General features: G+C 34.3%; 1 protein-coding gene across 2 annotated transcripts in view; it reads right to left on the bottom strand.

The window, feature by feature from the left end:
- Positions 1-10,097: 10,097 nt before the first annotated feature.
- The window catches only part of LOC123551918 (radixin-like), a 55,703-nt gene continuing 50,526 nt past the window's right edge, over positions 10,098-15,274 (bottom strand). The window contains exon 14 of one of the 2 annotated variants that reach the window (XM_045341215.2): positions 10,098-12,968. In XM_045341215.2, the coding sequence (XP_045197150.1) occupies positions 12,804-12,968 (165 nt within the window). In that variant the 3' untranslated portion in view covers positions 10,098-12,803. The remainder of the gene's footprint in view (positions 12,969-15,274) is intronic. The other variant, XR_006686501.2, reaches the window with a different exon arrangement.

Here is a 15,274-nt window from a genome sequence, read left to right as displayed (position 1 = left end):
GCATACTTACTTTCCTATCCTTTGCTAGTGGGGGTAGAAATGATGAAAGTGTTGCACTCAAACTTTTCAAGAAAGTTCCACATGTGGAACATCAAAAGGGAAGTATAAGTCTTTATTCAACATGACAGCTATTTCAAATTTCCAAACTGACACTATTCCGAAATTATTATACAAATGGGTTTTTCAAAATTTAATTCACTTCAGTCTATGCTAGCTTTGGTCTAATTTCAGGCAGACATTGCTGTACGTAGTACTTAAATCACTCAAATTTAAGTTAGTTAAACTATCAACAAAATACGTTATTTGGTTGCACAGACTTTTCAAATTAAGATGACCACCATTTTCCAAATTTCATATTTGATCAGTCATTTAGAAATTTGGAAAATGGTGGTCATCTTTTCAGATTTTATTTCTGTTACAGCAATGATTATTTAGACAGCTATATCTTATCATTCCCTTGAAATATAACTTATTCAATTAAATGTCATTTAATTTGTTTTATAATAACTAATATTTGAACAGTTGTAGCTCATCAATATTTGTACATTTTACCTATTTCAGTTGGTCATTTTGTGAGCTGTAAAATCCACTGTAACATATTTATATCAATATCAGGTGATATCTGCTTTAGCTAAGAACTTTTGAAGAGCTAGCTATACCTCTGACATATGTAACAGCAATAAAATCTGAAAAGTAGATCCCTCGGAAGCATCGAGAACAGTCAAACCGAGTCTGTTCATGAGCAGTAATGGAAAATGCAACACTGCCCACGCCCCCTAGCACCGGCTTAAGCAGTATTCAATCTTCAAATCTATATGAGTTGAAATCAATGCTCCCCAAGGACCAGAAAATATAACAACACTGAGATGAAGTCCGGGCGACTTTTTACGGCAGCCGCACAGCACTTGTTGTAAAGTAAATAAAATCTGAAAAGTAGATCCCTCAGAAGCACTGAGAACAAGGCAAACAGTGAAAATTGCAGACTCGGTTTGATTGAGTCTGTTTTTTTATAAAATAATTTCCATTTAAAAAAACTACGTTAAAATATGAGCATTTATTTTTTCATCAAGATGGTGTCATTTTCAAAGTGCATTCCTGAAAGGCGTTAAGATAATGATTTAAATGCTGCTTTTATTTCTTTTAAAACTGAACATATTACTCTCAATTTTCATTCAGAGTATTTTAAATGTAACAAATATTTATTTGTATCAGAATGGCTGCCTGTTAGGTGTTACATATGTTACATATAAGAGTTAAATAATGAGAATGGAGAATCGAAGCTATGATCGAAGAAACTGTCACTTTCATTTAATAGACAACTGAAAAAGATCATTGTACAAACAGTTACATTTTTTTTCAAAATTTAAAGGAGTTATATAGTTTATGTTTAAATGCAAATTGTATTTTTGTCACAATTCAGTCGAGTTTTTATGATCTCTTTTTAAGGTACAAAACTCTATCTGATTACACAAACGGAATGAGCATACACAGTTCCAAACTTCTCAAAGCAGTTTGTGCTACATATACATTTTATGTACTTTTTCGGTGGTACTTGAACGTTTTAGCCATTTTGTTTGAAATAAAGATTTTCAAATATATCACCATGCCAAATCCCAACAAAAACATTTCAATGCGCACGCCTATGAAATAGTGCCATTACATCTACGGTAATGCATTTGCTTGACATTATGAATAGGTAGTGTAGAGTTTCATAACTATAAACTGAGCATGTCCTTGAATCACGAAGCATGTGTATATTATTTGGTCTTACGAGTAATCCTATTGGTACTGTTACAATTGGTATTGTTGTAATTAATGTTTAAAGTAATGTATGTTTCAATTCATTTTAGAATGTAGTGTTAATAAAAGAGCATCATGCTATTACCACAAAATATAACAAAAAAGATTTTTTACAAAATTTGAAATATGCAATATAAACACAAACAGTGCATACTTCGTAAGCATGTACGTACGCATCTATGCAAGTGTGATGAACTTATCCTGTTTCCAAAAATGACTTTTCGCCACCTTTCATACATCAAATGTTGGTGTATAATGTCTGTCATATGTTGTTCTTCTCGTGGCATCTCATACATCAAATGTTAGAGTATATTTCTGTTATAATTACATTGTACATGGATGTTATAATGTATCCGTTTGTGTAGTTCATGTTGTACCTGTATATGTATGACGTGCTATCAGAACAAAATTTTCAGTGTTTACTTACATCAGGAATTACATAAGCAACTGAACACATAATTGATATAGACCGATAATTTCAGTAAAGGCATACAGACACTAATTTCTAAATAGAAAAATGGCGCGAAAAAAAAATGGTAGTTGCATAATGGTGGATACAAATAGTCCTCAGATTTTTTGCTCTGTAGAGCTATTTTCCTTATTTTCTTTGCAATGTTTTTGCTAAAATCACATGACAGATCTATTCTTGACATGTAGGTAGCATTTTCGTAATGAAATAACAACATGACAAAATTGTTCATGGAAACTTAGATCATACACCGGGGCCTCCGTGGCCGAGTGGTTAGAGTCGTTGACTTCAAACCATTTGCCCCTCATCGATGTGGGTTCGAAACCTCATTTGAGGCGTAGAATTCTTCACGTGAGGAAGCCATCCAGCTGGCTTACGGAAGGTCGGTGGTTCTACCCAGGTGCCCGCTCGTGATGAAATAGTGCACGGAGGGGCACCTGGGGTCTTCCTCCACCATTAAAGCTGGAAAGTCGCCATATGACCTAAAATTGTGTCGGTGCGACGTTAAACCCAACAAAATAAATAAATAAATAGATCATACACCACCAGTATAATTTGGGGTCTCATTTTTTAGCTGATTTTGCAGTTCGTGTGTTTGACTAAAATTATTTTTCTTTCATCAAACATGACCCCCACCTTTCCTTTGATTTTTATTTAGCACTGACAATATTCTTCAAGAAAATGTAGGTTACAGACATTTAAAATGGGTCCTGAAGTGTGCTGCGGCCATTGGAAATAGGTCAATTTTATATAGATTAAAGAACACAACTATTTAATGCGTTATAACCTAAAAAATACAATCTTACCATCCATTTAATATCAAAACACAAACGCAATGAAAATATAATAGCCAATGTCTTGAAGTCCGCTCAGTGCAAAGAAACCAATACACTATCATAGATTTAGTGTTACTTAACGTTCTATGTTTCATCTTTGTAATGCTGTATAATATGACTGAGTAGGTTCTTTGCAATGCCAATTAGCATGATATATGCATTAGTCAGGCAGAATAATATACGAGATAATGAATAGGTGGGTAACGTATGTTTGATTCTTAGATACCCTAATGTTCTGTCTTTCTTTTCGATGAAAGTCGAAAATTTTCAGACTGCGGAAATACTGTACCAAATCTACAGTTAATTATTAATATGTTAATTTTGTTGGAAGCAGACCCCATGAACAATTGCTTAATTACAATTGCTAATCTAAGCTACCTTTACAGTGATGCTGCAAGAGGCATCATTGTTTTACTGCATGTTTGTCGACATCCTATAATTCAGAATAGTAACAAGATATCAATATTATAACGATCATGTTTGCATGTTCAGTAAATATGGTTTATTTAAATTCAAAGCATACAAATGCAATCGTTGGTGTGTTTTCAATGTTGCTAGTTCTCCAAGGTGGAATATTTGAGTGGCGACAGTTACGTATATTACATTTTAAAGTTCCTTTATCCAGTAAAAGTCGAAATTATACAAGTCAGCTTACTTTGACATCTACAATAGAAGGAAACTATTGGAACCCCAAACCTTTTTGAATGGAATATCAATTGGCTCGATTTATTGAGAAAGAGCATGTGATTTATATCTATATAACATTTGTACGCACCTAGTCTATAATGTAAATTGCTTGCAAAATATCATATTTTCTCATAAAAATATATAAAATTAGTAATCTTAACACAATTGTTTCATAATATCTTATTAGAAAATATAGTTATTTTGATAATTTTATTATTTATTAAAACCGGCGAAAATGTAGCTCGGGTGGGTGGGGTATCTTAACCCCTAAAATTTGGTAGAAATCGTCAAAATTTGGAATACAGTGTTACAGCGAGCCTTTTATTGATTTAGAACAGTTACATAAGCAAATGGCTAAAATCTGAAAGTCAGTATTGAAATATTCTAGTAAAATTTCATTTGTAGCCAATAATAGTTTCAAAGAGAGAGAATTCCGCATTTTTCATACACCAAGTTTACTAAAATGTGTATAACTTTTGTTTGACATAAGATAGAAAGCGACATCCGGTCTTAAACGATTCCAGAAAGAATGTATTAAAGGCTGAAGTAGATGAACCTTTGCCTAATTTCTGGGTTACGAAATCGAAAAACTAGAGGGCTTACAGAAACTGGCCCACAGACCATTATCGTTGTTAGCAAAAACATTGATTTGTTCACCTAATATGCGACCTTTACTTACTGATCAGTCATTTGGTTTCATGCCAGGCTCTGGCCTGCCTGAATCAAGTTCACTTACTGTTAGTACTACTTACTGTGGCCTTGACCTGATGAACATTCATGTATTTACATGCCAGAAGTCTCATCCAAAACCTTAATTCATTCCATTCAATAGGACTTTGACCCACTGACCAACTTTTAATTAAGCTTCTTTTTCTACTGACTCTGTTTATTTTCGGATGGTTGCGTCCGTTACTAGTAAGTGATGGCAACATCCGTGAGAAACTGATGACGTCGCGCAGTTTGTAGCTCATGCACGGTTATTTAGTAACATCAACATTTTCAGTATTTATGAATTTTACTGAAGTTTCAATAAAGTTAATGAAAATCTACCTAGGAAGGTTTAATTCACAAAAAAGTTAACAAATTACGATTCTATACCGCCTATTTGTTTTCAACATTGAACAGTATCCCTACTGTGTTTCTTTGTTTGTTATGTCCTCGTGTGTTTGCTTTTAGTGCGAGTGTGTTGACGTGTTGTTCGTGTGCACGTCCGAGTGCTGGGTTGCGGTTTGGGGGAAGCTGCGTTTTTGGAACGTGGCTTTCCCTGTTGCATATAAATTCTTGTGTTTTTCAGTCACGTGACAACTGCAATGGTAGATTGGAAACTTGTGTGTATAACTCGTCTTCAGGTTGTGTTGCATGGTTTATTTTATGTCACATCAAAAGAAAAATGGATTGAAATATTGTAATATGAGGTACTCTTGAGACAACTAATTCAAAATTTGAACATATATTCACTGTTTCATAAGGGAACCTCATTATTGTAGCTTCTTCCGGGTCGTGAAAATGTATGACATTTGACCAAAACGAAAGCCTTTTTAGGTATAACTGAAATTTTCAAATTGTATGTCAATGACGAACGAATGATAGCATCGATTGCTTACCTAAATAAGATGCAGAATGTTCAGTTATTCAGAAATCTCGCAAGTATTTACTTTAACAAACTGACACATTTTGTTTGACTGTCGGCGCCACATTCATTTGTAAATATTGTCGTCATATTTCCTGGTAAAAGCTCTACCCTACTGTATCTCCGATCATTTATAGCTTGCATTGGGGCTCGTAAATAGTTGGAGCTCTTTACCCAGCAAGATTAAGAACATAATCGGCGGATGGTTACACAGAAAGGGAAATTCCGTAGAGTTTCTGATTGGTTGAAAATGGCCATTTTGGTGGAATCCGGGATTTTGATTGGATGGACGGTTAAATTACAGCTCGAAGTATTATGGCGCGGAACATATAAAACTGGACGCGCACCCGGAACGCCAGCTTTTCACATTCTGTTTTCGGCCATGACCACCCAAAATTACAGTCGACAAATTTCTTTATAAAATCTATATAAATCTAACAAGACTAACATAATATTAATTAACATTTCCCTGGAGGACCAGAGAACCATACAGGAGCTGACCAGCAGCAATGTAAATATAACTTTAGATAAAATAAGGATATTACACAGACTTTACCAGAACATTTGAGTAGATCTTTTAAATCAGATTAACATTCAAACTAATATATTAACCTTGCTAATTTTTAGCTATAATAATTAAATATAATTATTCGTTAAACGCTATAGCTTACTTATTTCTCCCTTTATTAAATTCCGCTCGACCCTCAGTAAGTATACGGAAATTGTCGTCTGCCATCGTAACCGACAGGATCGAGTACTAGTCTCCCCGTTACAATATTTTAAAGTAAAAGTTGAACCTTTGGCGTTTTATTTGATGAAATTATAGCGTGACAGGTTTCAATACAGGGTTCGTTTCAGCCAGCCTATAAACATCTCTGAAGCTGAAATATTTTAAATATTAAGCTCGTGCCAGTGATCAAGGTATGGTCGTTATTGCCGTTTCAGTAAAGTGTGGCTGCGACCTAGTGACCATCTATTTTATCTTATGGCAGCGGTCACGGCATTCTCTGCATGAATGAAACAAATATACAGGTCACTCTGTTTCCTGACCCTATCACTTGTGACTTACCATTTAGGTCCATACCAGTAACTCCTTGCTTTTCGTTACTAGCAAAAACATTTATCAAATTCATTCATTTTAAAACCCTGACCTAGCGAAAAAAAACACTTCAGATTTAAGGCCAGTACGCGTTCATGTTCTTTGCCAGAACCTTTATTCAGTTCACTCACTGTACCATTGATCTACCTTTGGGTTAATAGCAGTAATTCCTGAAATTCTCGTTGTTTAACAAAACTTTTTTCCAATTCAGTAAATGTGACCATAACCTACTGGCTCACCACTTAGTTTCATGCAAGTCGGCCCTGGTAATTTTGTAATGAGTATTAACTTTTAGCAGGTCACTGACTGGTATTTTGACCTATTGACTAACCATTCCGATGTCTGTTGGTCCTAGTACAAAAACCGTTATGCAGTTCAGTAAATGAGACATTGGGGAACTGAATATCCAAACATTCATGACAGGAGGCCCTTGAACTTTCGTTGTTGGCCAACCTCTTCATTAGATTCAGTCGCTTCATGCAGACAAACTCGAGTCCATGGTAATTTCATTACTAGCAAAACATATATTCATCCATTCACTCACTGCGCCTTCAACTATTGACCAACCATTTAGTTTCATGCCAATAGGTCCAAGGACATGCCCGTTATTGACAGAACTTGAATATTCAAGTTCACACACTGACCAAATCATTTAATTCATGCCAGTAGTCTCTCCTATTCTCCTGATAAACAAAATCCTTTATCTAGGTCACTCATTGTAACCTTGACCTGTTGACGAAAAATTCAGCTTCATGATGGTAATCTCTGGTATTCTAACGGCCAACTAAATAGTTTCAAGCCAGTAATCTCTGGTGTTGTCGTTATTAGCAAACATCTTTAACCTGTGATCATGATCTAATAAACAACCACACAGTCGACACACAGTCTTGCTATTTCTAGTTCTATCATCGACTCTTAAAGCTACTTACTTACTTTAAGGAATTACTGCTATGAAACCAAAGGTAGATCAAAGATACAGTGAATGAACGATTCACTTTCATATAGGCATAGGAAATAGAGATCAATATAATTGCACCTTTACTAACCCTACCAGGTGTTTTGTATTACAAAAGTGGATCTATTGTGACATTTTGATACAAGCAAAACTGTATTATCTGCACTATTATTTACCTACTGGTACTTCGTTTTATTATTGGCTTGTTAAAAGTTAATTTTTTACCATATGTAAGTTGACAGAATCATAGGAACCATGTCTTGAGGGGTAAATCAAACACAAATGAATAAATCCTTAATGATTTTGTTGTGCAAAAAGTATGATATTGTGTCTTAAACAGTTTTCATTTTCCACTCAATTGTGTAATTGCAAGGGAAGTAAACTAATAGATCTCTACTTATAAGTACTAGCCCAAGGCAAGAGTTGTCATTCTTTGTGGATCACAACTTTAAATTAAAAATTAAAACTTTTGTTATTGATATTAACAAAACTATCATAAACTTCACATTTGTGAAATCATTTTTGGTTATTTCAAGGACTTGGAAATTAATTTCTAGACTTTATTTAATGTAATTCTATCACTGAAAATTTTAGGGCCTATCTCTATTTCATATCACTAATCTCTGGCATTCTTGTTATCAGCAAAAATCTTTTATCAGGTGTACAGACCAACCCTTCAGTTTCATGCAAGTAAGTGCCGACATTCCAGTTGTTAGCCAAAACTGTTACCCAATTCAGTAGATGTGATTTTGACCTACTGAACATCCTTTAACACATTCTCGTTATTGGCATAATAGTTCACTCGCTGTGACCTTGATTTACTGACAAACCATTTATTTTCGGGTCAGTAACCCTTGGTTTTGTAGAAAATACAACCGTTATTCATTTCGTTCACTGGTACCTGGACCTTCTGGTCAGTCATTCAGTTTTCTGCCAATAGACAATGGTATTCTCATACTTAGTAATACCTCTATCCAGTTCACCCACTTGCACAGTGCCCTTGACCTACTGGACAAATATTTAATTACTGTCTAAAACCTTCACTCGTGACCTTGATCAGTGTAATTCTTGGCATTCTCGTTTAAATAGTGGGAAAAAAAACATTATGTACTTTTCTTGACCAAGTCCTTTTGACCAACCCTGTATTTGACTGCTGCAGACCCTGACGTTCTAGTAGTTTTTAGCAAAAATCCAATTCAGTGTTGTCCTGCCTATAGTTTCAAGCCAGTTGGGACACGCCTTCTCGTTAGTGTCCATAAATCTTTTCAAGTCCTAAAGCCGAGTCACCTTTCCCCAAGAATGAACAAGAGTGCCAGACTGTCACAAAATACGCCTGTCTAAATAATATTATTCAGTTACGTATCATAAATTTTTTTCGAGTAATTCACGGGCCATATTCCAAGAGTGCCTGGGGCGATATGGGTGGTTATCGAACTTGGCTGAGATATTATGCCCACAAACATTGTCACCAAGTCTGATGAAGATCGGATGAAAACTATTCGACTAGAGGGCGGACAAGGATAAATTCGCAGATTTCGAGTAATTCAAGGGCCATAATCCAAGAGTGCCTGAGGCGAGTTGGCTGGATATCGAACTTGGCCGAGATATTATGCCCACAAACATTGTCAGCAAGTTTGGTGAAGATCGGATGAAAACTGTTGACTTAGAGAGCGGACATGCTTTTGGACGCCGACCGCCGCCACAGGTGTTCACACAATTTGCCCCGCTCTTTCAGAGACGGGCGTATAAAAATTAACCAGTAATTCATTTACTGTCGCCAATCACCCTAGTTTCAGGTCTATGGCCAAAGCATTGTCATGTATGTACTGGTGGTGGAAGTTGTTGTGATATCAACTTTTAAGAAGTCTCCAGAACATCCATTCCTGTGACTTTGACATACCCACCAACCTAGTTTCATGCCAGAGGACATTGCGTTTTCGTTTTTGTTCAGTGTTCGTCAATTCCACTCAAGACATTTATATACATACCAACTATCAATTTGTATGCCAAAAGTCCATTAGAATAAAACATTAATATGTTCACTTAATGCGTAACAATCATTTTGTTTCATGCCAATAAGCTCTGGCCTGCCTGTTTTAATTAAGTTCACTTAAAGTGGCCTTACATGCCACGAGTCCCTGGCATATCGCTATTGCAGTAGCTCTGATGACACCTCCGGATGAGCTGTATTTAAAGCAGGTGTCAAAACAATATTTATTTTCTGTTAATTTCTGTCGAAGATATAGGTAGTACATTTGTTTGTTTTGGGTTTAACGCCATTTTTCAACAGTATTTCAGTCATGTAACGGCGGGCAGTTAACCTAACCAGTATTCCTGGATTCTGAACCAGTACAAACTTGTTCTCCGCAAGTAACTGCCAACTCCCCAAATGATTAATCAGAGGTGGAGAACTAATGATTTCAGACACAATGTCGTTTATCAAATAGTCACGGAGAGCATACGCCCCGCCCGAGGATCGAACTCGCGACCCCGAGATCCGTAGACCAACGTTCTTACCTACTGAGCTAAGCGGGCGGGCATAGGTAGTACAAGAAGAGGAAATATGAGCACATCTGCAGGTATCCGTAGCTGACATTTAATTTTGTATAAAAACAAACACATTTTGGAATGATTTAAATTTATTAGTTTTGCTTTCAAGAGATAGATTATACAAGTCTTTTTTTTATCAAATAACATGGTTTGTGAAATCTGTACAAGTTATCACCAATATGAATGAGACAGACTACAAACACAAATATATGCTGTAGAACAAGCAGAAACACTGACTATTACTGTAGAAAATCAGTAAGAAATTGCCGTAGTCCGTTTCAATTTATTTAAATATCATAGGGTTCACATATCTGACTTGCAGAAAGTATAGAAGCTTCACATATAGACAAAATGAATGCCGGTCTACACAGATTTAACCAAGGCTGAAGAGAGAGAGGGAGGGAAAGAGAAGCACTGGCCATTACTTGTGATTTCACAGGAAAGAAAACGGACAACAAGAATATCTTGTTACATACAAAATATTAAAAGGTTGTTACTTACTGCTTATATGGTTTAAGGCTAGTGGAATTTTACGTACAAAAATAATACATGTAATCATACTAACAATTCTGTTTAAATGTTGCATTGTGAATACAAACATTTTGTTGCTATAGAAACAAGAGTCAATGAAATGAAACCTATTGCCATAGCAACAAAATATATAAATCACTTAATGATAAAGAATATAAATCACATCACAATTCCATATACACTATAATTTCAATAGCTACTCATAACTAACTCTAGATCTCAAAAACGTGTTGTGTATCATAACATTTGAATTGACTTTAACATGTTCAAATATATCAACTTATAGTGTGAGCAGTTGTTAAAATTTCACAATTTAATCAATATTCTATAGCATTAATTTGGCAAGTGAAAAATAAGGGGCATCTTCGTTTTGCACCCTTCAAGTACTGAACAATATACATTAAAGCTGAAATTTCTACCGTATCATAAGGGTTTGGAAAGCTTATTTTTGAGCAGGCATACATTCAGCATTGAATACACCAGGCTAAGCTGTCTTTATCTAAGTACTAAGTCGTTAACATTCTTACTGCCAAAAAACTACATTCCTTGTATCAAATGAGTTTTTATTGTCTAAGAAAATCTGTACAACAATATGGGGGTATGAATGCATGAAAATTTGAACAAAGCCTAGCTATCAAACGTGTGTAATATAGCACAAAAATATATAATTTTCTCTGGCAATATTTTACATGAACAACAATCAAATTTGATCATGAATCTATATATAACAAACAAATGAACCGCTTTCCAGGAAAATCAGGACTCACCATGTCGGCTTTCCATAGTTTGTATTCTATTTCAAGATGGAAAAAAAACAAAACTTTACATTGTATTCAAACAGCTATATCACTTGCCTCATTTCAGTACATGTTCCAATCTCAAAACAATGTTCATTCAGATCAATAAGCCCAATTTTCCTGCAGAACAGCTCAAATTAATTATGACTGAACACAATCACTCTGCAAGAAGGGTAAATAGGAAAGCTGAGTGCATTAAAAAGACATGATCCTGGCTATATATCTATCTACAATTGAAATGAATTCAAATAAGGCTGAAATAATTAAACCATTGATTTCTCAGGTCTCATATTCAATTAAATTTCATCAAAAGGCATGCATTATTATGATTTATAATTTAATTTTAATATTCATGAACTTCATTTTCCTAGGAAGACAATGATCGCAATGCATAGCACAGTTTACGATATTACACAAGACCTGCTATTTAAACCAATGTTTATTCTAGCCCTTTACTTAATTCCTACTTCAGAAAAAAAAATTGTCCCTAAATTCCATGTGACTGTTACTACAATTTCAACACTAAAAATGCAAATGGAATTATTCTGTCCTCTAAATGTCTATGATACCAATTAAGTCTTTCTTTCAGGATAAAATGAAAGAATATAGAACACACATCTAGTATCTGATACCTACACCTTTTATACAATATATTAAACACACAATAATTTTGTTGTATATATGATAAAAATAGCAGGAAAATTTACTTTTTCCTTTCAATATTTTTACTGTCTGCTTTGCAATTTTGGTCCCATTCTTCAACAGGCAGTTTTCTATAGCACTTTCAGTGTATAAACTTTATCCTTTAACAAAATACTTCAACAAACATTTCGTGGAATTGATTGTAAGCTCTTCAAGAGTTTAATCTTAAACTTCTCAAAAAAAAAAAAAAAAAAATACATTGTATCTACTTAATACCACTAAAGATTACATTTGCCTATATATGTATGAAAACAAGCGTTCTTAATCAAATTTGATCATTCAGGCCATTTTTATGTAGTAAAACAATAACAAAATATATACTGGTGGTTACTTCCGGGGATCAAACTTGAATGTCTAGATGCAACTGTACAGCCCAATCCTTTTTTCTAGCATTTACATTAACATCACCTATACATATACATAAATACAGAACCTCTATAAACCATAACAATGACAGGCTTATTGTCTTCCTGGATGTTTAACAAAGTATCAACTCTCATTTAAAGTTTCAGTAAGCTTCTCAAATGATGCACTCCTAGAAATACTGTGTTTACAGTGACATTTCAAATGCATTCTGATAACTGCTGCCTAAGCTCGATGACAGTGCATAGCTCTGTGCACAAGATCCTTGTTGTATACTGAAGGTTTGTGTGTTCCATTCTGTTCTAGTTACATTCCATTTCGTGAATTGTGTATGAGTAGTCTTGTTATACAATATAATATAAAGTATCTAAAATGATATGAAGATTACATTGACTCAAACTCGTCAACCCGTTTCTTTGTATTTCCAGAACGGATCTGCTTCAGTGTCTTATATTTATCACGTCCCTGCTTCACATTTTCAGCATGGAGAACATCGTTGCGAGTCTGTTTAGCTTCATCCTTGGTATTTTTAAGCTCAGCCTGCAGCTCCTGCAAAACACAGAAAATGATGGGATATAATTAGCTGTCTAACAGATGAAAATGACAAAATAACATACTTTTGCATAAAGTTTACAACCCAGTGAACCCACCTTCAAATTTCACTTTTTTTATCAATGTTAGCTGGATGTTGTTTAACACCACTTTTTCCTTTTTATTGTGTATTTCAGTATGGCAGTCAATCAACATAACTAATGTTCCTGGATAATGCACTAGTACCATCTTGTTGTCTACAAGTAACTGAAAATTCACAACATGATTCCAAGGTCCATGACAAATAACTTGATACCACTGCTGTCAATCAAACTAACATAGAGAAAATACCCTGCACTCACCCATCCAACTTGTGACTTTCTGCTAAATGGACAGGCTTTAAATCTTTGCAGAAACTGTGTATTTATGTAAAAATAGTATATTATTTTTTTCCTGCATTTCCTGCCAACACTAGTTTGCTATCAGCAATTATACAAGCTCCAAAAATGAAATGGAACATCAGAAATATGAATCAAGACAGTGTCTAGATGTTATCTGAAACTGTCCCTTTTGTGTTACTTTCTGTTAAAATTTTTAATGTGAATCACTGCAAACAAATAAAATCTAAAATCCCTATTGATTTTATACTTAGAAACTGAAATTTACGTCCTTCTAAAATAGTCAACAGTTGAGCAATGTAATCATTCTTTTAAATCATTTACTGTCGAACTGGAAGTCTTGTGCATTACCTACTGAGGCAGGCCGAAATCCACAAGGATCTATTTACCAATGACCTATACCAGTAATTAATGCAATATATATTTAATTTTTGTACCTTTTTGAAGTGGGGCATACATTGCAGTAAACAAACTGTTTGCTTCTAAAATGTGTTTCTATCTCGAAAATCGCAGAACACAATCATCAATTTCATAGATGGTGAGTTTACAAGATCACATGAATGAAACTCATTTTACCTCTATTATCATATATTTTCCAGTTGTCAGCTTACGAGGCAAAAATCTAAAGATAAGAAAGTCTGAAAAATGCAGGGTTTTTTTGTAGTATCTTTGTCAATGTTATGCAATATATGGCAATAAACATGTAATATGAACAATTCTGTCTATGACTGACCAGTAAATTGGTGAAAAGACAAAACAAACACATTTTGGAATGATTTAAATTTATTAGTTTTGCTTTCAAGAGATAGGTTACACAAGTCTTTCTTTTATCAGATAACATGGTTTGCAAAATCGGTACAAGTTGTGAATGAGACAGACTGCAAACAAAAATATATGCTGTAGAACAAGCAGAAACACTACTACTGTAGTAAATCAATAAGAAATTGCGTAGTCCATTTCAATTTATTTAAATATCAGAGGGTTCACATATCTGACTTCCTTTGTTATGTTTATTTTGAACTCTGAAGAAGGCTAATGTAGCCAAAACATTGGTTAAAAATAAAGTGACTTGTTTTATAAAGTTTTTGTAGTTTTGACTACTTTTAATACTTCTATTGCAAGAGTATAAAAGCCTCATAATTTCTAAGGAATATAGAAAAAATAAACAGCTGTCTAAACAGACTTAATGAGGGCTGAGTGAATAGACTGGCCAATACCTGTGTTTAGCAAAGAAATGAGAACCGACAGTTTGAATATCTTGTTAGATACAGAATGTTAGAAGGCCGTTACATACTTTTACATAATGCTTACTATATGTTTTAAGGCTAATGGACTTTAAATATGTACAAAAACAATACACGTTCTTGCATTAACAGTTCTGTTTAATTGTTCCACTGTAAATACAAAAAATATGTTCATACAAAAGCAAAGTCAATGAAACTGACACTAAATCTCCTGCATAAAAATACAAATCACTGAAAAAATAGAGTATAAAACACATCAAAATACCATATACATATACTTTCATCAGCTACCTATCCATAACTACATTGTACCTCAAGATCTTGATACACTTTGTGTACTGTAACATCAGAATTGAATTTAACATATTCAAATATTTTCAACCTGGAATCCATCATATGGCAGGAACTGACAACTTGAGATTTGTTAAATCAAAAAGGGCAAAAACCAAAGGCAAAGTTAACTTTTACACCCTTTGAAGAGTTAAGTGAATCCTAAAATAGTAGCAATATTTATGATATTCAAGGTTTTGAAAAACTTGTATTTGAGCAGGTATAATATTCGGCATTAATACATCAAGCTAAGCTGATATTGTCTAAAGTACTAAGAACATTATTCAGCACACTTACAGCAAAAAAATAAAAAATGACATTTCTCGTATCATATTAGGTGGCCATTCTTCTG

Source organism: Mercenaria mercenaria, chromosome 4 (genome assembly GCF_021730395.1).
Source record: "Mercenaria mercenaria strain notata chromosome 4, MADL_Memer_1, whole genome shotgun sequence".
Lineage (NCBI taxonomy): Eukaryota > Metazoa > Mollusca > Bivalvia > Venerida > Veneridae > Mercenaria > Mercenaria mercenaria.
This window is presented reverse-complemented; position numbering and strand designations above follow the sequence as displayed.